We start from the raw sequence: 25,454 nt of genomic DNA, 5'->3' as shown, positions 1-25,454 counted from the left end.
AATGATCTTTAATTTATGTTTTAATGGGAATTTTAATGGGGTTAGTTGTTGTGACCCGCCTCGAGCCTGTCGGGAGAGGAGGGAAATAAATCTAATAATAATAATAATAATAATAATAATAATAATAATAATAAGGTGCTGTAAATCTGCTGCTTTGCTTTTTTGAGGCTGCTTTCTTTTTCTCCTCCTTTGCATGTGTGGAAGTTAATTTGAGTTAACTAAACTGAGAAAGTCTGGCTGGGTCCAAGTTTGCTCTCTAGAAATGTCTACAATTCTTGCAGTTTCCTCAGCCTTGGTCTTAGAAGCTGTGGAATGTTGTCATTTCAGTTCATAAGATAAGATGGGTACCATTTGCCAGCTAGTACCATTGCACTGATGTCAGGCCTCTGATCAGCTGACGGCCTGTTGCCATGAGACATCACATCTGCTGAGGGCTCCCATTACTTGTCAACAAGCCAATATTAATTATTTATAAAAGTGGCCATCTCTGTGACATTCATGAAAACGTGTCTGTAAAAATCAATAGATGCAACGCTTCAGGCAAAGTCGTTCCCTTGGATGGTGGATTTGACCGATTCTCAGAAAAAGGGGAATTTGTAAGTGCTTTTGTTTTATCTTTGGTTCTGAAAATAAATGTAATGTTGATGTATGTCTTTCTCCTGCTTCCTGAACCAATCAGAGCTTACTGGTATTTACTTTTTAAAAGGGCTGTAATAACAAAATTCATATGAAGAATATCTGAGATGAACATAAGAAAGAATTTATATAAGCTATATTAAAGTTAACTAATAGCACTTCTGCTTGATAATGGAAAAATGGAAAATTCTCTTTATATACATATACACTTTATTGACTAAAATATTAGTCACAGTAACACTGTGTGAACGAGACCTTGGGGTACTTGTGGATTCTAAACATGAGCAGGCAGTGTGATGCAGCAGTAAAAAAAGGCTAATGCTATTTTGGGCTGTATCAACAGGGGCATCACATCAAAGTCACAAGATGTCATAGTCCCATTGTATACGGCACTGGTCAGACCACACCTGGAGAGTACTGTGTGCAGTTCTGGAGGCCTCACTTCAAGAAGGACGAGGATGATCTGGGGCCAAGGGACCAAGCCCTATGAAGATAGATTGAAGGACTTGGGAATGTTTAGCCTGGAGAAAAGGTTGAGGGGACATGATAGCCCTCTTTAAGTATTTGAAAGGTTGTGACTTGGAGGAGGGCAGGATGCTATTTCCATTGGCTGCAGAGGAAAGGACGCACAGTAATGGGTTTAAACTACAAGTACAGCGATATAGGCTAGATATTAGCAAAAACATTTTCACAGTCAGAGTAGTTCAGCAGTGGAATAGGCTGCCTAAGGTGGTGGTGAGCTCCCCCTCACTGGCAGTCTTCAAGCAAAGGTTGGATACACACTTTTCTTGGATGCTTTAGGGTGCTTAGGGCTGATCCTGCGTTGAGCAGGGGGTTGGACTAGATGGCCTGTATGGCCCCTTCCAACTCTATGATTCTATGATTATGTTTTGTTATTTATGGGAGGGGCAAGTTCTGGCTGTTGGTGCCTTCTCAGCTAGCCCTGCTTGTGGGGTCACGATGAAACTGACTAAGGAGGGAACTCCAGTACAGAGTCATTAATGCATTTTCCCAAAATGAATACATTTCAAGTGTACAGGAGAAATGAAGTGATATGACTGCATTTGTAGAATCCTGCATTCCAAATTAGCCTGGGGACAGATATAGGGCATTGATTTAAAGTTCTATGAACTCTCTGTGTCATAGAGTATATTGTGGCAACATCAGAATTGGCCTGGGCCTATGTGTGACTTGATAATGCTGCTTTAGCCACAGTGTGTTGCCTGCTTGGATCTGGTGGAGACCTTTCCGTTCATCTGTGTGTGTTGGTGGAGGTGGGACAGCACAGTGTCTGGGAACACACAATGCTGCTTCTCTGCCAGAGGGAGGCAGGACAGATGAGGCCAACTCATGGGAGAGAAGTGGTAGGCTGGGGAGTGTTTGACCTTTTCTTCAAGCCAGTAAACATGGGTCTGTGAAGAAAACCAGAGAGGGAGGGTTGTGAGGAAAGAAGTGGCAAGGAGGAGGGGAAAGCTTCTTGAAAATGACACACTCTTGGTTATCATTTCCCAGCACAGAAACAGCAATTTTGGTACCCAGGTGGATCCACGTTTGCTTCCACAGCCTTATTTGGGTGGTGGGCCCTATAACTGATTATGTGAGACCTGGGCTGAATCTGCACTTACTTTGTTTATTACATTGTCAATCCTGTTGAATTCAGATCGATTTGAACCCGGGTCTTCCTCATTACTTTCCCCTGACTTGAAACACAAAGTGTTCTGCACCTGATTCGGGGAGCTGAGAGGAGGGAAGGCAGATGAAGTCTAGCTGGCATGTTTTATTTCTCCTCTTTTGACTGCCGGTGGAGAAGCCTAGTGCAGCACAAGGATCTTTCTCTAATGAGCAGGGGGAGGGAGCCAAGCAGACAGACAGCCAGCAGCAGCAACAGCCTCGCAAAGAACTAGGCAAATATCTGCTGGTTCTGGAGCACAGTCACTTTAAAACAGATTCCATAGGGAAACAAAGAGAAAAAATAAATCTTGGAAGGAAAGTTTTGCAACCTGGAAGCCTTTCAACTGACACCCTGGCCAATTAGGGCTTTTGTACAATGTTGGAGGCTTGACAGCAAGTTAGTTCGGGGAAAAGTAGAGAGCTGCATTTTTACACATGCCGATCTTTCAAATTTTGAGGGTTAAAACCACTCCAGGATATTGCAGGGAAAAGGTAGGTTCACTCTGGATCAATCATGCTTGTTGCAGATGAAAAATTTAAATTGCCCAAAATCAAAACGAAAATCACATTCTGTGTCAACCTATCTGCAGTCTGAAGTGGCTCAGATCGTTCTGCTACCTCAAACCTTTGCCCCTTCATTCTGAGGAGTTCCACAAGTCCCTGGTGAGGAGTTTTCTTGTACATTTGTAAGCAAATAGCTCTCACAAAGATACCAGCAGTGCCTTATTAAAAACCAGTGTGGTAATCTATGGGAGGCTCTCCCCACAAGCAAGGTTCTGCAGTTGCCCACCTCTGAATTGTCTTATTGCATAGGGAAATTGTGTGAGTATGTCTGTGCTTTGCTAATATCACCATCTTTACAATGCGGAAGACACTCACATGATTGTTCCTGTTCTACTTCCAGGGCAGGAACAATGGGACCTTTTTATTTATATGACATCAGTGCTGTCCTTTATACCAAATCTGCGGAGAGGATTATTTCACCCATGGTGGCTGAACTTTACCATTTAATTATTGCCATAGAGTTGGGAAATGTGGATAATGAGGCGCTGGATGGTTTGGAGGAGACTGCAAATGGATTAGTGAAAGCTACTGAACAACTTGCCTGCACTGCAAGAAGGTAATCTTTGTCTTGAAGCAAAACTAAGAAAGTACTTGTTACAAAATTTGGAATCAGACCAAACAACCATTTCAACCTATATTATAGTAGGAAATAGCTCATCTAGCCTAGAGCTTGTGGGAGCATATAGCCTGTCAGGGCCATTTCACACTCTAGATGTCACAACGAATCCAGGTTGGCAGTTGAGTTTTGACAGCTCAGCAGGGGCAGGGGAGGGGAGAGTGGCAGCAGAAGACATACTACTTTTTTCTGGCATTGAGTTATTTCCTTTGAAGCAGTGGGTAGCCTTGTAATGCAACATGGTATGTGCACATGATCACAAAGATGTGTTTTATTCATTATACCAAAAAGTCCACCTCATGATAATTCAACCCAAGAAGAAAAAGACCAGCTTCAGGCGTTATTTATGAATAATAAAGTTAAAGGATAACTCTTTTAATGTCTTTTTATTCAGTATTTGTGGAGTTAGAACAGGTTCCGGATAAATAATATCCTATTTTCAATATTTTCTGTTTCTTCAGTGCCACACCTCAAAATATACTTCAATTGTATCCAGTGTCTATGAGTTTAATCCTTCTGTTGACTCTTATAGTATTCCTTGGCACTCTGCTCAGTTAGTACATGGGGGGTGTTTTGAACAGTGGCTCTCAGAAAGCAGTGAGTAGCCTTGTAATGCAACATGGTATGTGCACATGATCACAAAGATGTGTTTCATTAATTCCATCTGTAACTAAGTTGAGAGCAGCTTCTTTTGTCTAAGCCCAGACTGGCTGAGGAATCTGATGACGAGGTGCTCAAGCAGGAAATGAAGCCAGCTGCCGAATCACTCCTGATCTCTGGGAAAGGCATCCTTTTGGTGGCACAGAAGCTTCTCATTCAACCTGATGCTGACAATGGTATAGAGGAACTGGTTGCAGCAGCCAAGAGAATTGCATTGGAAACTATAAAAGTATGAGAACCTCTTTTCTACCTGTGTGTTTAAACATAGACATGCCTGTTCCTATTTCACATGGCTATCTCCTGCTTTTCTCCTGGTCTTTGGGACTCAGGGTTTAGTGGTCAGTTAGGGACCAGCAGGGAACAGAGAAGCATTTCTGGAAGCCGGATGCAATAGTAGGACCCATCTCCTTCTGTATTTCCCTGACATAGGTCAGGGAAGGGTTGGGTTTGGGACGGGGAGGAAACTCAGAGGAGTACAGTGTCATAGAGTCTACCCTTCAAAGCAGTGGTTTTGCCCACGGAAACTGATGTCTGGTGTCTGGAGATCAGTTGTAATTCCAGTAGATCGACACCCCCCATCTGGAGGGTGGCAACACTAAGCTACAGAGTGCACCCTCTGAACCAACTGTTTCCTCCAGCCGATCTCTGTAGACTGGAGATGTGGCATCGGAAAGCACAGTCAAGTATCAGCTGACTTATGGTGACCCGGAAGGGTTCTCAAAGCAAGAGATATTGGGAGGTAGTCTGGCATTGCTGGGCTCTGTGTCACAGCCCTGGTGTTCCTTGGAGGTCTCCCATCCAAACACTAGCACGGGCTGACCCGGCTTAGCTTCTAAGGTCTGATGACACTGGGCTGACCTGAGCTATAATTTCAGCAGAACTTTAGGCTGATAATAACTCTCACAAAAAAAAATGTTCAGGTCTCCAAATGATACTGCCAGGCTTAGGGGATGCCCCCGGCCCAGAGGGTGCACTGCCCAATTTGGCATTTAAATGGGCACATACACCTCACATTGTTTCTACTTCAGATTAACAGTGTTATTTAGCATGCCTTAATAGATCGTTGCAAGTAATCTGATTTTCTGTTTAAAAGTTCTTGAAGAAGTACTAATAGTGATATGCAGTTGTTTTTTTGTGTGTTTGAAATAATGAACTAGGTCCTCCAAATAGAAGATGTCATCATGTTCAGGAGGGTAATCAGAGCTGCCCACCGGCTCTTAGACTGTCTGTTCAGTCTACAGTCCAGTGAAAATATATCAGCGATGCTGGATGCATTCCGTAATTTTTCAGAGATGTTGCTGTTGCTGACGAATTTGACAGAAAAACTTCTTCGGGAGCTGAAAGTATCTTCTCGTCAAGTGCGTTTGGCTCAAACTCTGCAGATGCTCAAAAAGTGCATCCCTATGCTGCACACAGCAAAACTCAGCCACCTAAAGCATCCCCATGATCAGCAACTGAAGCTGTCAAAAACCTATATTTTTGATTTAGTAGAAAACATTGTAAAGCAACTGATCTCCTTACTAAAGAGCGATGCAGGGGAAAAGAAACATGAGCAAAACAGCCTCTTCCCCCAGCATTTGCAAAAGCTTTTGAAGCTTCTGTCTAAGCCACAGCCTCCACATCTGTACAAGGGTAAACTCGATGTCCTTGTAGCAGCTGTTGTTTCCTGCTGCATGCTGTTGGCTGATTTCTCAAGGGCAACTATTAAAGTGAAGCTGGTCAAAATTTGTTACCGTCTCCTGAAACTCAAAAAAGGGATTGCCGTGGATGGAAGCACCATGGAGGGCTCCCCTGTGGAAAGCCAGCTGGAGGAAAGCCTGAAAGAGAAATGCTGCTCTATGAGGACTGAGCTGGAAAATCTAAACCAAGCTGTACAGACGGCTGCTCTCTATCAGATCCTGGACAACTTTGCAGAAACTAAAGAGCCCCTGAAGAGGCTGGTGGAAGCTGCTGTGGAGCCAAGTTCTCGAGCTAGAAAGGGAGGATTCCTAAAAGGGCTGCAGCCCCTTGTTGCTGCATTCTTCACCCATTCGATTCACATGCTCAAAGCAGCCAATTTCATTCTAGTCACCTGCATCAAAATGGAAACTGCTGAGGACATTGAAGATTGTTTAAACTGCCTGAGCAAGCTTCTCGCAACAGTGCCTCTTCTCCTCAGCAAAATGAGTCATAATCGTGAGAATGAGGACATTTCTGAAAAGCTGCACTCTTTGTGTCAGGTATGGTCTAGCACAGTAGAACGCCTGCTGATGTGTTTTGACAAGGTAATCGACCTGCGGGAGTTCCTTGATTTATCTGTTCAGGAGATGGTGGGGCACAAAGAGCGTAGTGAGAAAGCTTTAGCTGATCAGAACTCAGGAGAGTTTTCTGGGCACGCCTCCAGTCTGTCCAAGCAAGCAGGACAGGTGGTTGAGTTTGTTCTCAGACATGTAGATCGAGCCAGAGATCCCATTTTCCGCAACGGACTGTTAGCTTTAATTAGACCATTGGAAAATGCCATACTGCTGGTGAAAATGGCTGTGGATCAATGTATGGCAAGCATCACCCGTCTGCAAACGAAGGAGACATATTCAAAAAGAGCAAAGCATTTGATTGCGTCTGCTTGCACTGTCAGAAAGGGACTGGATGAATGCAACCAGCCAGATATTCTCAGCCCCCTTCGGGAGAACATTCGAAATCTTGATATTTCCAAATACCTTCCAACTTGTGCCAGTCCCCAGGATTATCCGGAGCAAAATTCACTAAACACCATAAAGCACTCGCAAGTACTGGACAAGTTCTCAGGCACATCATTTCCAGTCCATAGTTTCCCCCAAAATGTTTCACAAGGGAATATTTCATTTGCCAAAGGTGCTGCTAGAAAAGCTGATTTACACCCTCTGGTTAACGAGCTCATTGCAGCCACAGAGACACACAACATGGCAAAACTGAACAGAGCTTGTTTGGATTTACTGGAGCTTTCCACCTGTTGTGTTGATGCAGCTTCAGAGGCTTTGCAAGTAACCAACAAGTCAGCTGTGTTGGAAAAACTGTTGCATTACAAAGAAATAGAGGCATTAACATCTTGTCTTATTAGCAAAGCCAGTGAGATGGCTACAAACCCTTCTTGCAGCTCAGAGGGGCTTCTGCATATGGCAGTTTCACTCTCCGAGAGGATTTGTGAAGTTCAGCAATGCCTGATCACCATTGCAGGCTCTTGGTACAGCCTCTCTAAGCAGTTATTTTGTATGGTTTTGCCATGTGATTTTCTTCACAGCACTCAACCAATGGATGAACTGATGCAGGTGTTAGGGACCATTGTGCAGCTGGCTGGCAAAGCGGCCTTTATTGACCATGATGATGAGCAGCCACCTGTGTTTCCTGGGCTTCGTGACTCTTTTCCGGAGATGCAGGCAAAATTCACTTGTGTGCAGGCCAGGACAAAACACTTGCTCGCAAAGGCACTGCCGGGTGATAACTCCCACTGTAATGTAGGCAACTTAGAGAGTTTTGATGGGAACTGCATTCTGTGGTCCATTACTGTCCAAACGTTCCTAGCTGTCATAGACCAGTTTATAGGAAGAGATGCTTTGTCCTTAAGTGAGTTAAAAACCAAACTGAAGGACCAGGCTTGCTTGCAAAGTGCTACAGCAGCAGTCTCAAAAAGTTCTTTCAGGCTGCAAAAAGCAGCCGAGTTATCTTTTCTGTTGTGTGCAGAGCATGAACTTATGAATGAAGTGGTGGCACTAAGGGAACGGATGCAAATATTAACCAAAGCCCTGCTTCAAGTTGTCAGTGTCCTGTTTGACTCACCCCTGTCTGCCCCCAATTTATCCGTTCGTTTTGAGCTTCTCCAACGAGAACTTGCCATAACTGCCAAAGTGCTTCTACTTCGACTGAGTGGGATCAACAGAGTGTACCTAAATAGCATCCAGAGTGTCATCAGACTTGCCCAACCCATGAGATGTGATCACAAACAAGATGGTCACAAAAACAACCAAGAGGCCTTGGGGAAAAATGCTGGTTGTCTCATGGCAAATGTTCAGATGGTGAAAAAGATAATCAGGGATGCTTTGGAAAATCCAGCTGCCTTTAAAGAGAAAGACAATTTGCTCTCCAGTGTAGACCACCTTCTGCTCCTCACGGATGAAATGATGGAGAAAGCTGGGAAAATTCAAAGCGAGCTAGACAAGGAGCAACTCTTAATAGACTGTCTTCTTCATGAATGGTCTGCTGAAGCTGGTTATCTTGTAGCACAGCTCCAGTCCACAGAGGGAATAAGTGAAACAGCCGTGGATCTCATCAGGAGATGCCTGCAAAATGAAGGAGAACATGCTTATTCAAGTCTGCTTTTCTGCAAAACTCAGTCTACTCAACTCACAGAGGGAGACAAAGGAAAACGTCACGATTCAGACGCTCTGAGCCACAAGTCTATGGAGACTGGACAGAAGGCTTCACTTGCCTGGGCCGTAAAAGAAATGGTAACACTGATCTCTTTCCCTACTGCTATGTAGCAAGAGCAGATATTAAGCAGGCAGCCTTGTCAATAATGCTGATTTGATTATCCCACCCTTCTCTGGCAATTCAGGGTCTTGAGGCAGCTTACAAAACCCTAGAAGTTGCATGCAACTAAAACATAAATATACATGAAAAATGAAGCTATAATAATATTTACAAATCAGTGACCTAAAAAAATCAGACTCAAATGCCTTTGTAATAAATAAATATCATCTAGTATGGAAAGCTTAATAATCTTGGCTCTGAGAAGGTAGTATTACCCAAAATGCTTATTAAATATTAATTTGTAGGGGAAATTAGCTTAGCAAAAGGAGGGCTAACCAAGAATTTTTACTGTGTGTATACTGGAGTCCATTTCCCCTAAGAACTCCTTGAAACAAGCAGATTTGGTTCCAAAAGGAATTTGTATTTTATTAAGGAACACACAGAGAAAACCAACACACTAAGTTCTACAGAGGGGAAAGTTAACTAGATACAGAAATGGAAAATATATTACACCTGTCCTGGGTAGGATGGGTCCCAGAAAGCAGAGAGATGAAGTTGATGATCAGCAGCTCCTCCAGGAAAGTGACATCAGGTGTGGATAGATTGTCAGGCATCTCAGGAAAGGTATGTTGGGTGTGGAAAGATCACAGAACACTTGGCAGAGCCCAGGCTCTGACAGATATAAGGTATGAAATTCTTGGGCTGGCCTGCTGGTTAAGTACTGCATGACCCAGGTGAGTGGTGATTGGCCAAGGGCTACCTGCATATCTGATAGCTGCGACTCACAGCCAGAAAGAATATGCTTAATGCCATGAGAGAGATGAACAATACCTTTGGCTGGGTGTATATTGATGAGGTTAGTGCTTATCTTTCAGGTATCGATTGCTCATATGGGCTGTCTGGTAGGAAAGAGGCAATGAGGATCATTAACACGAAGGGTGGAGCAGGGAGATGGACAAAAGAAGGCTTCCTCTTCTATGGACCCCCTAATGGAGTAGCTGGGAGGAGTTACTCCATGCCCCCATAACTGCACATTTAGCTTCAGTCTGTTGGAATGTCCTGGGGTGGGGAGAATATTTTCTGTCTTGTCCTAGCACTTCAGACAAGATGGGAGATCTGAATCCCTAGTCCAAGAAATGAATTTAATGACTTTCCATATTAAGCAAGTGTCAGTCTGACCCCTGTGTTCACCACACTGCACAGTGCCAAGTACATGCTAGATGTCTCCTTGGAAACTGCTTTCTATTATGGGAGCCACTTGCCAGGATAACAGTAGATGAGGGGAGGAGGTTTCACAATCACGGTGACACCACAGAAAAGGCCCTTCCCCTTGTTATTGTTCTGATCATTTTCTTTTCATAGGAAAACAACATTACATAGGAACTTGCTTTTACATTTTCAACCATAAGAAAATGTTTTAAAAGATCTATATAGTCTCAGCAGATAAATAGTGCAAGATTTTACATCAAGAAATCATCTGTCTTTCTTAACAGAAGCAGTTATTTGATGAAAATTACATGTCTTCAGTGTTGCTCGATCAAAATAGCATTCTAGAAATTGCACCCAAAAGCCAGCTGGGTGACCTTGCGTTTGTCATAGTCCTGATAGTGCTGTTTTCACGGAGCAGTCCTATCAGAGCTCTCTCAGCCCCACCTCCCTCACAGGATGTCTGTTGTGGGGAGAGCAAAGGAAGGAGATTGTAAGCTGCTTTGAGACTCCTTCAGGTAGTGTAAAATGGGGTATAAAAAACAACTCTTCTTCTTCTGGAGTTCACAGAACAGGCTGTGATTATGATCAGTTTGTATTTGCTTGGTATACCAAAGCTTAATGAGAAATAATAGAGTAAAGGCTGACCATTTGTTGTGTAAGAAATAAATCTCACATATTCATGATTTCCATGCCAAGCCTCATAAACAGAAACCTGACGTCTTCAAAAGGATGGGAAAGAGGAAGGTGACGGGTTTTATTATTTCGGCAGCCCAGAAGACATCTTCCAAGTGGTTTCCCGTTGCATCATTCTGATGAAAACTTGACAGCCAGCCCTACTGCCTCCTCAGAGGAAATTGGAAAATCGTGGCTTGATGGCTATCCTATTGCTCACGTAATCCAGCAAATGACCACTCAGATGACTTACATGGCCCAGTTTTTAAAAAGGAAGGGGCCAGTCACGGTATTTCTTCTTTGTTCTGAAATCGGGGGGGGGGGGGACACCTGTTTAATGACAGAGGCTCAAAAGGCCACTTTTACTTTTGTTGCTTTTCAACAGACCTATCTACTGTGCTTTTCTCCTGTTTTCACTTAAAGGGCAGGGTGTTATGATGTACTGCAACAGGGGCCCATTCCACTCACATAGGATAATGCACTTTCAGTGTGCTTTGGCAGCTGGATTTTCCTGTGCTGAACAGGAAAATCTACTTCTAAAGTGCATTGAAAGTGCATTATTATGTGCATAATAGGCCAGGGTCTCTTTGATCTCAAGATTTGAGAGATGTTTGTAATAGTCAGAAATGCATGAGTAAAACCCAAAATGGCTTTCAGAGTACTCATGTACAGTTCTCACTTTTTTTGCTGCTGTTCTTCATCGTCTTCTGGTTCATTATTCCTTTCAAGTTAATGTTCTTGAATCATGTGGTTTGAGGACCTGATTGGATTAACTTTCAGCATTTTTTTAAAGTTACATTCCTCTATTTGACCATCACAAAAAGTGTTTTTCATGACTGCAGGAACAGTCCTCCATAGACAAGGAGGCATCCAGGTTCATACCCAAACTGTTGATGGTAGTTAGAAGTGTTAAATCGACCCAGTCAAGAGCTGGGAGTTGCATTACCTCCCACCACCCCGGCACATCAGCACAGCCAGAGGACCTCCCTCCATCTTAGCTGGATTTAACTTCAGCTGACTCCATTTGAGTCTGTCCACCACAACCTCCAAACAGTTGGCCAAGGAGTCTGGAGGTGTGGATGGATGGCCACCTATCAACAGGAATAGTTGGGTGTCATCAGCATACTGGTGGCAACCCAGCCAAAAACCCTGGACCAGCTGGGCAAGGGGGTGCATGTAGATGTTAAATAACATTGGGAAGAAAGTAGCTCCATGCAGGACCCCACATAGTAGGGTTTGCCGCTGGGAGATTTTCCCCCCTAGAGCCACCCTCTGCTCCTGATCTTGGAGAAAAAACTGCAGCCATCGTAAGGCTATGCCCGAATTGCCACATTGGCTAGGTGTTAGGCCTATGGTCTACCTCAGGGGTAGTCAAACTGCAGCCGTCCAGATGTCCATGGACTGCAATTCCCATGAGCCCCTGCCAGCAAATGCTAGCAGGGGCTCATGGGAATTGTAGTCCATGGACATCTGGAGGGCCACAGTTTGACTACCCCTGGTCTACAGTGTAAAACATTGCTGTCAGATCCAATAAAAACAGCAGCACTGACCCGCCTTCATCCAGCTGCCTCTGGAAGTTGTTTGTGAGGGTAGCCAGAGCTGTCTCCACTCCATGGCCAGGTCAGAAACCAGACTGGAAAGGTCAAGAGCTGAAGTTTCATTGAAGATTAAGATTATGGGAAATGGTGTGGAGTTTAGTGACTAAAGTATCTGGGTTTGGAGGTAGGGAAAGCCTTGTTTGAACCTTTGTTTAGCCAGGAAATTTATGAGGTGGCTCTGTGGAAATCATGATCTTGTACTGCCTCATAGGATGATTGTGTGAGCTGAATGGCAGGTTGTACAGAAACAGGTACTAAAGTCTGCGCAGGACTGCATCATTTTCTAACTGTAGTTGAAGGGGATTCATATTTTCAATATTCCCTGTATGACTTTAAAAAACCACAAAAGAGTGCATGCACACAAAAACTTATACTCAGGAGGAAACTTTGGTGGTCTTAAAGGTGCCACCATAAAAAAACTTTGTTCTGTTGCTTCAGACCAACATGGCTACCCACCTTGAATCTGTTTTCTGTACAGACAGAAAATTCTCAAGTTGCAAGGAATTGATCAACTTAGCCTCCTCTCTGAATTGGTAGGTTTCTAGATGCGGGGAGCTTTCTTGCAGGGGAGCATTTAAATAATGCAGCTTTCCCATCTGAACCTTGAAGTGGTTAAATGGGGAAAAATTCCTTTGTGATTGTACTTGATAGTATAAACAGGCCCCAAAACACTGCTCTAAGTTCTTTAGATGGAGGGCATGATGAAGAACAGGATTGATTCTGTTTTTCTGGAACTGCTTTTGATTTAGACCAAAGAACAGCTCATTGCCTGTGCTACACAGATCATTTCCGGAGGGCAAGCATTATTGAAATTTGCTGGCATCGTTGCCAAGAACTGCCTAGATGAAAGATGTGCCACAGAACTGCAGAACGCTATAGAGCAGACCAAGACAATCAGCTATCAATTCAGCATCATTTCCAGGTAACTGGATCTTTAAAATAATTGTCTCTACATTTTTCCATGTGATAAACTATGCAGCATTTTCCAGTGCTAGTGCTGGAGTAGTCTGTATGTCTACTGAGTGGGAGTGATGATGGCATATTGGGAATAGCCTTGATGTGGAATAAACACGTTGCTAGTCACATTAAAAAAAAGAGTAAATAAGGTTAGATCAGTTTCCCAGCACTGGCTTTCTAATGGCAGAAATGGGGGGGGGGGGGTAGATCAAGACTAAATTGGCATTATCTACCAATTCCCCTCTGCCCCTTCAGACCCCCTTCTTCAGGTTCATGGAGAATTTCATGGAGATCAGTGGGCTGCAGTGGAAGGAGAAGGCGGAAAGTTCCTTTCTGCTGAAGGAAATTTTCAGTTTGGATCTAACCAGCTTTTCTGGTGCTGAAGAAGGGAGGAAAGGTGATCCCTTTGACCATCCAAAAGACTATGTTGGGAATCATGAGACCTACATGTACAAATACCATGTGGGATCTGGACTGTAGTAAGGAGGGGAATGGGGCAAGGCTGAACAAAAAATATTAGTGGATCTAACCCATAATAAATAACGGTAAACATTTTCAAATAAAGGTAATCGGAATTGTTCAATACAGAATTTATCTGTGTGAACTGGTTCTTGGCAAGATAGACAAAGGTGAAGAGAAAATAGAAGAAGACTAGATAAAGGCTGGTGTGTATAGAATGGGAAATTACAGGTTGGCAGAGTTTGAATGTAGAAAGGAGCGAAGCATAAGGCTGCTGAAAGAACAAAGTCATTTTTATTAGGAAGAGAAATAAACTTTGTTTAGAAAGAGAGAGAGATAGACCTAATAATCTAGCTTTCATTCAGTTTGTTCTGGAAGCAAGGAGGAAGTATGTTCAAAGAGCACAAAGTCTCTACTAAACCAATCAGGACACGGGGGAGATTACTTGAAAAATATTTGGAAATTCCTAATATAAATATGCTAGGTATATATCTCCTCTGATAACCCCTGTAGGATATTCTTTATATGCTGTTGACTCATGCACACTCTATAGATCTTGCATATTTCAACATTAAGAAGGTGCCAAAGGCTGAGGCCATCCCTGTCATCTTGCAAAGGCTTTGTGAAATAAGTGTGAGAGTGTGCAACTCCATAACTAGACATATTGTGAAACTTACGGAAATCAATTTGATCAACAATCATGGTGGGACCAAAAAACATGCATCACTGGAAATTGCAGCTCTACAATCACACCTCAAAGTCTATGAAAAGCTATAAGTACACAGCCTTAGTTGCTTGTTCTCAGCTATATTTCAGAGTGAATGGTTACTGTTTTGTGGTGCTGTGTCCTGCTTAACCTCTGAACCAGAAACAGGCAGCAGGATTCTGGCTTGCTGGGATGTTTACACATTTGCCTTCTAGCGGCTTGGAGAGGCGCTCTCGGCAGTTCTTGAATCCATTGCTATTTTGCAGGTCACATAATGTGTACTGTTTATATTCCCAAGGGTAAACGCATCAACAGGAAAAAGCAGGCTATCCGCGGAACATCTAGTGAGCAATGCCCAGAACTTAATCCAGGCAGCTTTTCAGATATTAAAGGCAGCTGAAGCAGCTTGTGTCACAGTAAGTCATAAATTGTATCACTTGGGATTTTGACAGAACAAAAGCTGGTTATCCAAAAATAATTGTCACATAAAATTAAAGTGTTCCCCAATTGTGTTGTCTATGTCTGCTTATCAAAATTAACTATAATTAAGAACAACCCTGCTGGATCTAACCCATGGCCCATCTAATCAAGCACCCTGATGCTCAGTGACTGGCCAGATGAACTAGAATTACTGTCCAAACTGCTGATCCATCTAGTGCAACTTGGGCAACAGATATTCCAAATATTTTCTCAGCAACCTTTGCTGGAGACCAAAATGGGGGTGGGATGGGCTTCTGCAGACAAAGCAGGGTTAGGTATCCTCTGTTCTTTATTCATATGTCTCTCAACATAGGCTATGGATCACATACATATGCGTGTACACATTATCTTAAAAACTACTTCATTTTTTAAAGTTTGCACAGTTTTCTACTCTTTCTCCAGGGACCATCTCCCAGTCTCCATATCCCAAGCTGGAGTTCACTGACCTATTGACAGGTCATCTTCTCCAATCTCTTACTCAAGAACACATTGCTTTCAGGAGACTCTCTATGGACAATTAGGTTCTTCTAAGAAACACTCCCAGCCATCTAAGAACAATAACATTCCTGATTCCCACCATATATCACTTTAGTCCAAAACATACAGGTAGACCTATCCAGGTGGGTAACTGTATTGGTATGAAATAGCAGAACAAAATGTGTGTCAAAAGGCACCTTTCAGATTAAGATGTGAGCTTTTGTGTGCAGGCACACTTCCTCAGACAATGGAACAAAAATAATAATACAGATATAAGGAGAGAGGAAATTATTAGTAAATTAACAAACAGCATCACAGCAGCTATGCATCATGATAATGAAGATTGCTATAATAACAAAATCTGTCCTTTGGGATCAGTTGTCCTTCACAAAAACATAGGAGATATAAAAATGTTAAGGTTAGTGATTAATGGCAGACGCTTTCCCAGTTGTGGAAAGAAGTAATTAAAAGAGACCTATCTTAGTGATCAGGCAGCAGTCTGCCTGGACTGGATAGCCCAGGCAAGCCTGATCCCATCAGATTTCAGAAGCTAAGCAGGGTCAGCCCGGGCTAGCACCTGGAAAGGCGGTCTCCAAGGAAAATGTGGGTCATGACGTAGGGGCAGGCAATGGCAAGCCACCTCCCAACACCTCTTGCCCGACAGACAGACTATCTTAGGGTCTCCGGGCTATATTACATACATGCCATACAATAAATGAATAGACAGCAAGGTTATTACAATATTGTAGTGTTAGCTAGGATACCACTAAGCTTTTCTTGCTTGGTTTGCAAATGATTCAAGACTTCAAGCACTTTTAATTGTCCATTAATTTTGTTTACTTCAGGTATTTTCATCTTAGCTGAATGAATTATAGAATAAAGTAAGCTAAAGGTTGAAATTGGCCTTCTTACCAGATGTACATCATTTGCAAATTAGTTCATATGTTGCTTATCTAGCTAATAAACAATCAGATAGTATCATATGATACTATGTTAGCTGATCAGTATTCATATTGCTTATCTCGTATTACTTATGAACCAATAGCTTAAAAATAATATCACATGATTAAGAGACAAGGGTTAGAGATAAGAATTGATATTTTTTCTATAAATATGTACTCCTGGAACAAGAAAATCAGATTTCTTTGTATGGAGGTTTCAAAAAAATAGGTGAGAATTTTTTTGGGCTGGGGGGTGGGATTTGATTATCCCTAAAAGCAATGTCAAACATCTGAAAACTGTTTTGCTTTTAAAAACTATTATTTGCTCAAAGGCAATGCTGACTCAGAGATAATTTTAGCATTTATTTTCACAGTAATTGTAAGGTTACATCTTTTGTGTGAGTATTTCTTTCTGTCTACTTCACTAAAAAAAGGGATTTCTTATCTCAATAAAAGATGAAACATTTCTGTAGTCATTTCTGCCTGGTTGGCTGATAATGTTCAAAAGACTCAACTCTTCTTCTTTTGTATTATCAGAATTAAAGGTATTAATCAGCCTTTAATATGACAGATCCTGGAGAAACTAGTTGCTAAACAATTGTAGAGGCACAGCACATTCAACTTCAGGGGCTCTGAACTGATGCTGGAGGGAATCTCAGGCTACAATATGATGAGCCACTTTCCCTTTATCCTCCTTTCCCTTATTTCTTTGCATTCGGAATGTGCTTGCTTGCTTAGGGTTTCTTGCCTGTTTTCAGCTCTCACTTCGTGTTTCACTCTAGCATGTTAGATGGAGCCGAGGTGATTCCCCGCCACCACCGTGTCTTTTTCTGTGCGTCCCATCCTCAGTATGAGAGCTTTGGACTGGTTGTGTCTTTGGTACAAGATGTGATTGTATTGATCACTATTTCACCATTCTGAAACTTCTTTCTTCCCGTCTGTGCAGGGTTTGAAGCAGATGCCCCCTGATTCAGAAGACGCTGCTGTGTCTGCCTTCTGCAGCCAGTGGAGGCAAAGGCTGCGGCAGCACAGGATCAAAGAAGCTTCCAGTTCGGACCGAGACGAGTTGGGGCTCCGTAAAACAGGGGCATCGACCGAACCGCCTTCACTTCTATGATCTATGAAGGATCAACTCAGTATTCCTAGCAAGGTCTCTTCCCAAATACAGAGGGAATTTTTAGGCAAGGTGCCACACGAAGCATTATTCAAGAGCCTAGCAGGAGTGGATGGATGGTGGTTTGCCTATCAAAATTTATTCATAAACATGACTACAGACAGGGAAGCAGAGTATAAGCTTAAATCATTAGAAATCTTGAAAGAAAGAGGGGGAAATATGAACTGGTGGTTACATGCCAAAATAAGAGATAGATTTATAAAAATATGTCTGAATACGGTTTCGAAGAACCTTTCACATTAGCGAACTTCCCATTACAAGATAAAGAATATTTAATTAGTAAATTGTACAATGTTTAACTTTAGAAATGGGAAAGGATGAGCTTAAAGATTTCATGATGCTGAGGGCCAAAAATATGGGGCATAACATTCAGTTATCAGACTGGCAAAATGTGTGGTACGAAGGAGTGACATTTCCAAGTATAAAATGCATTATCGCTGGTATATGATCCCAGTAAACATTTCAAAATTGTCAAGAAAAAGGAAAATAAGTGTTGGAAATGTTATTGAAGGAGTTGGAACTTTTTCCCGTCAGTGGTGGAGCTGAATAAAGGCTAAAAAATATTGGAGAACAATTCATGAGGAAATTTTTAAAACGTTGTGACAGAAGATACAGATGAAGGCAGAAGCTTATTTATTAGGTATATTTAAAAAAATCAACGAATAGTCAAATAGTGAGGCTGTTTAGATATCTTTCAGCAGCTGCTAGAATTTTGTGGACTAAGAGAAGGAAATCAAGAAAAATACTAGTTATAATAACTAGTATAACTAAATAATAGTTGAATGGCAGTGTAAAATTATGGGTCTGGCAATTGCAGCTTCATTGACTGTGTAGACAAGAAAGATGAGGAAACATTTTGTATGGATTGGGAATGCTGGACATATGTAGGCAATACAATAGAGTTAACTGCTAGTTTTACAAAGTAAAAGTGCTAAAAAGTGTGTTATTTTCTTTCCCCCCTTTTATTGATGCACAAATCACTTAAACATTATAGTAATGAATTATAGACTGCCCATTCTAGTATGCTTCTCTCTTTTGAAAATGAGATACCTCTTCTCAGTATACTGAGGAACCAGTGGGAAGTCTGTAGGGATTTGGGTGTCAGGTTTTTTTTTTCTTTTTTCCGTTTTGTTACATTTATGTATTGTACTGTGCTGTATATTCAAAAGTTTTTTCTGTACGTTTGTGAATGCTATAATAAAAGGTTTTAAAAATCCCATTCACAATTGGTAAAATGCTTCCCAAATGTTGGATATATGGACATACAGTCACAAGGAAGGGCTACAACTGAAGGGATGTGTAAGTAGCTTCCCCTCCATGCTGCCTTTATCTCACTTTCTTGGGCTGGCTTCCTTCCTGCTTTGAGACCCTTATCTCCCTCCCTCTGATTTTGTTGTTTCCCCCTCCCTGTTTTCTTCAGCTCCTCGATGTCTCTGATTTGTGTCTCCACACTGTAATTGTAATAGTTATTACCCACATTAATTTTTCATGCTTTGTTTTTAGGCATCTTTGTCCTTTTCCTAATACAAGAAGCTTTGGATGCTAGGCATGCAAATAGAACTGAGAACAGAGTGGGGATTGGAGTAATGGATCCTTCTGTCACTGCTGCCTCTCTGCAGCAGGGGAAATATTACAATTACAGAACCATCTTTCCTTGGAAAAAAGGGGGTTGAAGACAATTAATAGTTGACTTCCAACATGGCCCTTATGAGTGTAACAGCGTTTTTGCTTTATGTTTTCAACCAAACATCTCTTTTCCCATAGGTCTGCACTTGGAAGTTGTCTGGTCCAACTCAAAAGCAAACTGGAGTTTGTGTGGTGCAGGACTAGTGTGTGTGTGTGTGTGTATTGCTAAAGTGAACTGCTGAACATGCTGTTATCGCAATGCAAGTAGAAAGTACAAAGAACAATAGCTGCTTGTACGCTTACATGCAAGAAGCTTCTGTTTTTGAGTACTGGCCTGAAGGCCAAAAGATATACATGGATACATGTTATGTCCAAGTGACGTTAATAAAAGATGCTGTTCTTCGGGGGGAGCTCAGCTGAAAGTCGGCAGACTTCCCTTACACTCGGATACCTGCGTGTGTGTCTAAAAATCTCTCATCCCAACAAGTGGCGCCCGAGCCAGGGACCATCACCTACTCATCAAAGCCTGGAACAGGTCCCGCAATGCACTTCTTCATCTTCACGACCTCTCATTGGTGAGTATGGGTTCAAATCTAACACAACCTCAGAAGGAAGATGTTAGAGAGTTAAGGTTTCTGTGTCAGAAAGGTGACAGGTCCACCTCTGACCGAGATAGAATTACTGGAGACTATTTATAGACAATGTCCCTGGTACCCGGAAAAGGGCTCACTTAAGATCAAAGACTGGGAAAAAATAGGGAGACTTTTGCACAAAGAACCTCGTGCCTCTGTTCAGATTCTTCACACCTGGCATCACTGTTGTTTTGCTATTGATTGTATCTGTCCTGTTTCTTCTTCTGCCTCTGCCAAAAGAATATTCAGACTGCAATCCTATTGCTCCTCAACTCTGTCCTGCCTTGTCTGCTTTGCCTGTTACTCCGTCTTCCCCCACTCTCCCGCCTCCTCCTCCCGTGCCTCCAGATAAGGAAGCTTTTTCTCCAGTTCCTCATCGCATTTCTCCTAGGGAAGTTCTTCAAAAGGAACTTTCTCAAACTACAGATCCAGAAACTATTCTTGAACTTAATGAGATGTTGGCGATCTGTCCTGTAATTCAGACCGGCAGACAAAACGCTCAAGGACAGAATATAGTCGAATATCAACCTCTTTCTTATAAAATTCTTCTTGAACTATGCAGAGCAATTATTGATATGGGAATTCAAAGTACTTTTGTACAAGGCATGTTTGAGGCTACTGCTCGTAATAATGCCATGATTTCTGAAGATTGGAAAGTGACTATGAAAATGCTTATGACACCTGCACAATTTGTTGTGTGGGACAGTGAGTGCAGTAATGAATGTCTTACTCGTGTTGCTCCATCTGGTGGTGTCTACACACCTGATCAACTTTATGGGTCAGAGCAATTTGCCTCCCCTGTACTTCTGCTTTTCAAAAAGTTCTTGTTTCAAGAAAACGCACCTCCTCTTATTCTAAGTTCCTAGTGCCTCCTGGCCATCAGGGTCTCATCCTACCTCGGTCTGAAGCTCATCAAAGAAGTCTTTTTGTTGTTCCTTTAGTTCTTCCTGAAGGCACGCACTCTCCAATTACTATGCAGCTGTGGGTTAATATGCCACAGCCTCTTCCCTCTGACATAAGTCCAGCACATCTAATTTGTTTTCCCTCTACTTTGTGTGAGCCTCACAGCCCAATGATTGCTTTCTCTACTCCTATTTCAGCTCCTCGGCCGAAGCACAAGTTTTTGGTGGAAGGTCGAGAGCTAGAAGGTCTTTTGGACACAGGGGCTGATTTAAGTGTTATTAGTCAATCACTTTGGCCCTCTGATTGGCCACTTGAAAGGTGTTTGGGGAGTTGGTGGTCAACAACCTGCTTATCAGAGTGCTTCTTTGCTTTCTTTTTCTTAGTCCACAGGTCTTACAAGATCTCACTGCTACTTTATCTATTTCTGGTCTTCACATTGCCCCAGAAAAAATTCAGCATGTTGAACCATTTCTCTATCTTGGCAGACGTCTTTTAGCACAAACTGCTATTCCTCATCTTCCTTCTCTACAATGGCCAAAACCTCTAACCTTAGTTGCTCTACAACAGCTTTTAGGAACGCTTAATTGGCTGCGTTCATCTTTTCCGTTATCCACAGACCTGTTAAGTACTTCGTTTCATTTGCTTAGGCAGGGTAAAACCCCAGGGGATATTATTGTCCGATCTCCAAAGGCTTGCAAAGCTTTTAATCAAGTGTCACTAATTCTTAGTCAAACTTTTGTAGACAAATTCCTCCAGATTTTCAAGGTTTACAATTCAATCACAAAAATCTCTTCCTGTTGGATTGCTTATGACTACTGACCACAAAGACCTGTTGCTTGTATTTTCTGGAATGGTTGTTTCTACCCCACACTCCTTCTGGCAGTCTTACTTCGCTCCCTGACCTGGTAGCTGATCTGATCTCCCAGGGTCGTGAATGTGCTCTTATCTGTGGTGCTACAGACCTTGTAAAAATTTCTGTTCCTTTGACAAAACATGCTTTTCCCTTAGCATTTCAGCATTCTTTTCTTCTACAATGCTCTTTAGCAGATTTTGTGGGACAGATATCTTTTCATCTTCCCAAAGATCCTCGTCTTATTCTCTTTGCTCTTCCTTAAAATTCCAAAGTCTTCTGTCTCTCACTCCCTTACAGGGAGCACGTACAGTCTTTTCTGATGGAGGAAAAACACGAGGTGCTATTGTTTTTAAAACTCCTACAGGCCTCTTGTGGCGCAGAGTGGTAAGGCAGCCGTCTGACAGCTTTGCCCATGAGGCTGGGAGTTCAATCCCAGCAGCCGGCTCAAGGTTGACTCAGCCTTCCATCCTTCCGAGGTCAGTAAAATGAGTACCCAGATTGCTGGGGGGTAAACGGTAATGACTGGGGAAGGCACTGGCAAACCACCCCGTATTGAGTCTGCCATGAAAACGCTAGAGGGCGTCACCCCAAGGGTCAGACATGACTCGGTGCTTGCACAGGGGATACCTTGACCTTTACCTTACAGGCACTTGACAAACAGCTGGCCAAAGCTCTGCCCAGCGAACAGAGTTGGCTGCCATAATCCTGGCTTTTCAAACATTTCCTTTCTGTTCTCTTAATATTATTAGCGATTCACAATATACAGTAAGATTGCTGGCTGGCATATCCAATGCTTTTGTTGTTGTTGTTGTTATGTGCGAAGTCGTGTCCGACCCATCGCGACCCCATGGACAATGATCCTCCAGGCCTTCCTGTCCTCTACCATTCCCTGGAGTCCATTTAAGTTTGCACCTACTGCTTCAGTGACTCCATCCATCCACCTCATTCTCTGTCGTCCCCTTCTTCTTTTGCCCTCGATCTCTCCCAGCATTAGGCTCTTCTCCAGGGAGTCCTTCCTTCTCATGAGGTGGCCAAAATATTTGAGTTTCATCTTCAGGATCTGGCCTTCTAAAGAGCAGTCAGGGCTGATCTCCTCTAGGACTGACTGGTTTGTTCGCCTTGCAGTCCAATGCTTATCTCTCCCCATCTCTCGATTGTAATCTTTTATCTTTTTCTAACTTTGCGTGAACTCCTATTGGCACGAAAACATGCTTTTTTTATAGCACACATTCGTAGTCGTACTTCTCTTCCTGGACCTCTCACTGAAGGGAATGCAAAGGCAGATGAAGCTACACATGCCTCCCCCTTACTTGGGGGGGGGGGCTTCACTGATGCAGTTAGCAGTCATGAATTTTTTCATCAGAATGCTCGCAGTCTTGCTAAGAATTTTAACATTCCTCTTGATGAAGCACATCACATTGTTCGTTCCTGCTCTCAATGTGCTGGTCTCACTCCTCTGGCTCTTGAGGGTGTGAACCCATGGGGACTGGAGGCCTGCCAACTCTGGCAAATGGATATTACTCAGGAACCTCGCTTAAATCCCTGGAAATATCTTCATGTGTTCGTGGATACCTATTCTGGCACTCTTTGGGTTACAGCTCAGTGTGGAGAAACCACTAATCATGTTATATCTCACTGTCTGGCTTCTTTTGTGGCCTTGGGTTGGTCAGCTCGACTCAAAACTGACAACGGTTCTTCTTACTGTTCACAGACTTTTGCTGCTCTTTGCTCACGCTGGGACATTCAGCTCATTCATGGCTTGCCCTATAACTCTACAGGCCAGGCCATAGTAGAACGCGCTAATCATTCCTTCAAATCCCTGCTTTCTAGATTAATAGAAAAGAGTGGACATCCCCCTACCCAGGAAAGGGCTTTTAATTTGGTCTCCAAGACTCTTTTTGTTTATAATCATTTAAATTTGACACCCACACTTGGCTCCTCTGCAACACCGGTTTCAGCCTTGGACTGGCATTGTCGGGCATGCCCAGTCCTACCCCTGCCCCTTTTATCTTCTTTTACCTGACAGATCCACGTGGCATGGACCGGCTCCTTTGTTAACCTGGGGGGGAGGGTATGTATCTTTTTGTCGCCCTTAGGTCGCATGGCTTGGCACCAAGGCCAGCCCAACCCAATACCAGAGTTCCCGAACATCTCTATCCAACACCACAGAGTGCCAACAACCCACAAAGCAGTTCCTGTGACCTGGGGAGCTGTCAAAGCAACGACTCTCCAAGCTCACCAGCTTCTGCAACAAACCGGAGCCCAGGAGACACCAGAGAATCTGTCCCTTGCACTTTCTGCAGCTATCACTGCCAATTCTGCTCACACACCCTCTTTGCATCATGAGGTTACTTCTTCTGCTGGGAATCCTTCTGCTGCTATCCACCAGTCCGGTGCAACTGCTTCTCAACCGCCTTAAGTTTAATCTCTGGACCCATCTAGCACAGCAAGTAAATGCACCCACCTTTTGTCTGCAATCCACTATGAGCTTGCACAATTTACTCTCCACATGCTTAATTCCTGTCTGTACTCTTCTGCATCTGTTGTTAAATGAGACTTGGTTGAAGGGAGTAGTACCTGCTAACAAATTCAGTTATGGGCAGATGTATGATTGGGGAAAAAACTCACGCACACTCAAAGATGATTCTCTTTCTCTGTATATTTCTTATATTGCTTCTAATACTACCTGTGCACATGTCATTAATTGCACATCACATCACAAGAAGCCCTACTGTCTTAAAGTTGGCCCTAATGTACTTAATTGTTCCTCAGTTGAAAATGTTTCATTTGCTTATGCTCACACATTTCTTCCTCCAGGATGGTTTTTCACATGTGGATCACGTACTTTTAACTATATTCCAGCTAATGTGTCAGATTCATTGTGTTGTTTAAGTTGCTTATCAGTTGTGTTACCATGCAAAGAATGGTTTTCTAGTCAGAGAGTTCGCAGAGACGTGGCCTCTTTAGATGAATCTTGCAATTCAGATGTCACTCTTTTAAATAAGGCTGAAGCTGTAGCTCTCGCCATCTCTCTAGTGGGAGTGTCAAGTTTAACAGTTATTAACCATGGAATGACTGTTGCTATTGTCTGTAGCCTAGCCAAAAGTATAAACGCTACTTCAACAGCACTAGCAGCACTTAGGCCCATTATGCACGGCCGCCAAAACGGCGATTTTGGGTCACATGGAAAACGCGAAGGGGGAAGACGCGACGCATACCGGTTATGTACGGGGTGGGGCGCGACGGTGGCAAAACCCAGAGTAACCGATTATGCACACAGCGATCCGGGCGCCGCTTCTGGTTGCACCCCGGTCACCCGGAAGCTGCGCTTTCTTCCGCGTTTCACTGACGCGGCTTTTTCGGCGGCATGCACCGAAGCTGCGGCCGGTTGCAGCCGGCTCCGTGCGTTATTGGTGATTTTAGTCGCCGCCATTCCACCCCGAATGTGCGCTAAAACCCCCGTGCATAATGGGTCTTAATGAAGAACAAAAAGAACTGAGACATACAATCCTAGATAATCAAGCTGTCATTATTTGCTCCTGCTGCATCATCAAGGTTGCCAATCTGTAGCAAATATGTGTTGCTTCAATCTTTCTGATAATTCAAATGTTGCGCAGAAACAAATTGATTCTCTCCACACTTTGGCTGCCACTATTCGCAAGGATGTTCTTCCTACATGGTGGGCTTCACTTTGGAGCTGGTTGCCCACTGGCTTATTCGGAACCATAGTTAAATTCGTTTGTCTTGGCTTTTTTGCCATTCTAGGGACATGCTGTTTGTTCCAATGCTTACCCACTCTGTTGGCACAGAAATCTTGCACTGCTCCACCTCACTGTATGCAGGCAGTGGTGTTGTGGTGGCAGAACAGGAGGTACAGTGACTCAGATGGGGAAGAGGCGCAGACAATGCTCCCCTAGATCTAAAAGTTCATAGATTGTTACCCCTCACAAATTAAAAATAAAAAAGGGTGGAATGTGGTGCAGGCCTAGTGTGTATTGCTAAAGTGAACTGCTGAACACGCTGTTATTGCAATGCAAGTAGAAAGCACAAAGAACAATAGCTGCTTGTATGCTTACTTCTCCAGAAATATATTAAAACAATTCTCCACCTGAAATGGGATTGATATAGAGGAATTCAT

The 25,454-nt window shown here is 43.0% G+C and overlaps 1 protein-coding gene across 2 annotated transcripts; it reads left to right on the top strand.

The window, feature by feature from the left end:
- Positions 1-484: 484 nt before the first annotated feature.
- LOC143836764 (uncharacterized) lies at positions 485-18,498 on the top strand. Of its 2 annotated transcripts, XM_077336286.1 has the most exons (8): positions 485-596; positions 3,212-3,427; positions 4,193-4,376; positions 5,305-8,607; positions 10,608-10,799; positions 12,858-13,030; positions 14,529-14,646; positions 17,075-18,498. In XM_077336286.1, exons 1-8 carry the CDS (start codon positions 559-561, stop codon positions 17,243-17,245), a joined length of 4,395 nt encoding a protein of 1,464 aa, XP_077192401.1. In that variant the 5' UTR covers positions 485-558; the 3' UTR covers positions 17,246-18,498. The 2 variants fall into 2 exon arrangements, with proteins under 2 accessions (XP_077192401.1, XP_077192404.1); XM_077336289.1 differs by lacking the exon at positions 485-596 and having other exon boundaries at positions 3,286-3,427; positions 4,188-4,376.
- The last annotated feature ends 6,956 nt before the right edge of the window (positions 18,499-25,454 follow it).

The sequence above is a fragment of the Paroedura picta genome, chromosome 1, assembly GCF_049243985.1.
Source record: "Paroedura picta isolate Pp20150507F chromosome 1, Ppicta_v3.0, whole genome shotgun sequence".
Classification (NCBI taxonomy): Eukaryota; Metazoa; Chordata; class Lepidosauria; order Squamata; family Gekkonidae; genus Paroedura; species Paroedura picta.
Note: the sequence above shows the minus strand (reverse complement) of the source record. Positions and strands in the feature narration are given on the sequence as shown.

Coding starts and splice junctions, on each gene's coding strand:
- LOC143836764 (XM_077336286.1), top strand. CDS start 559: ATGGTGGATTTGACCGATTCTCAGAAAAAGGGGAATTT. Junction 3,428..4,192: donor CTTGCCTGCACTGCAAGAAG/GTAATCTTTGTC, acceptor GTCTAAGCCCAG/ACTGGCTGAGGAATCTGATG. Junction 8,608..10,607: donor CCTGGGCCGTAAAAGAAATG/GTAACACTGATC, acceptor TTATTTCGGCAG/CCCAGAAGACATCTTCCAAG.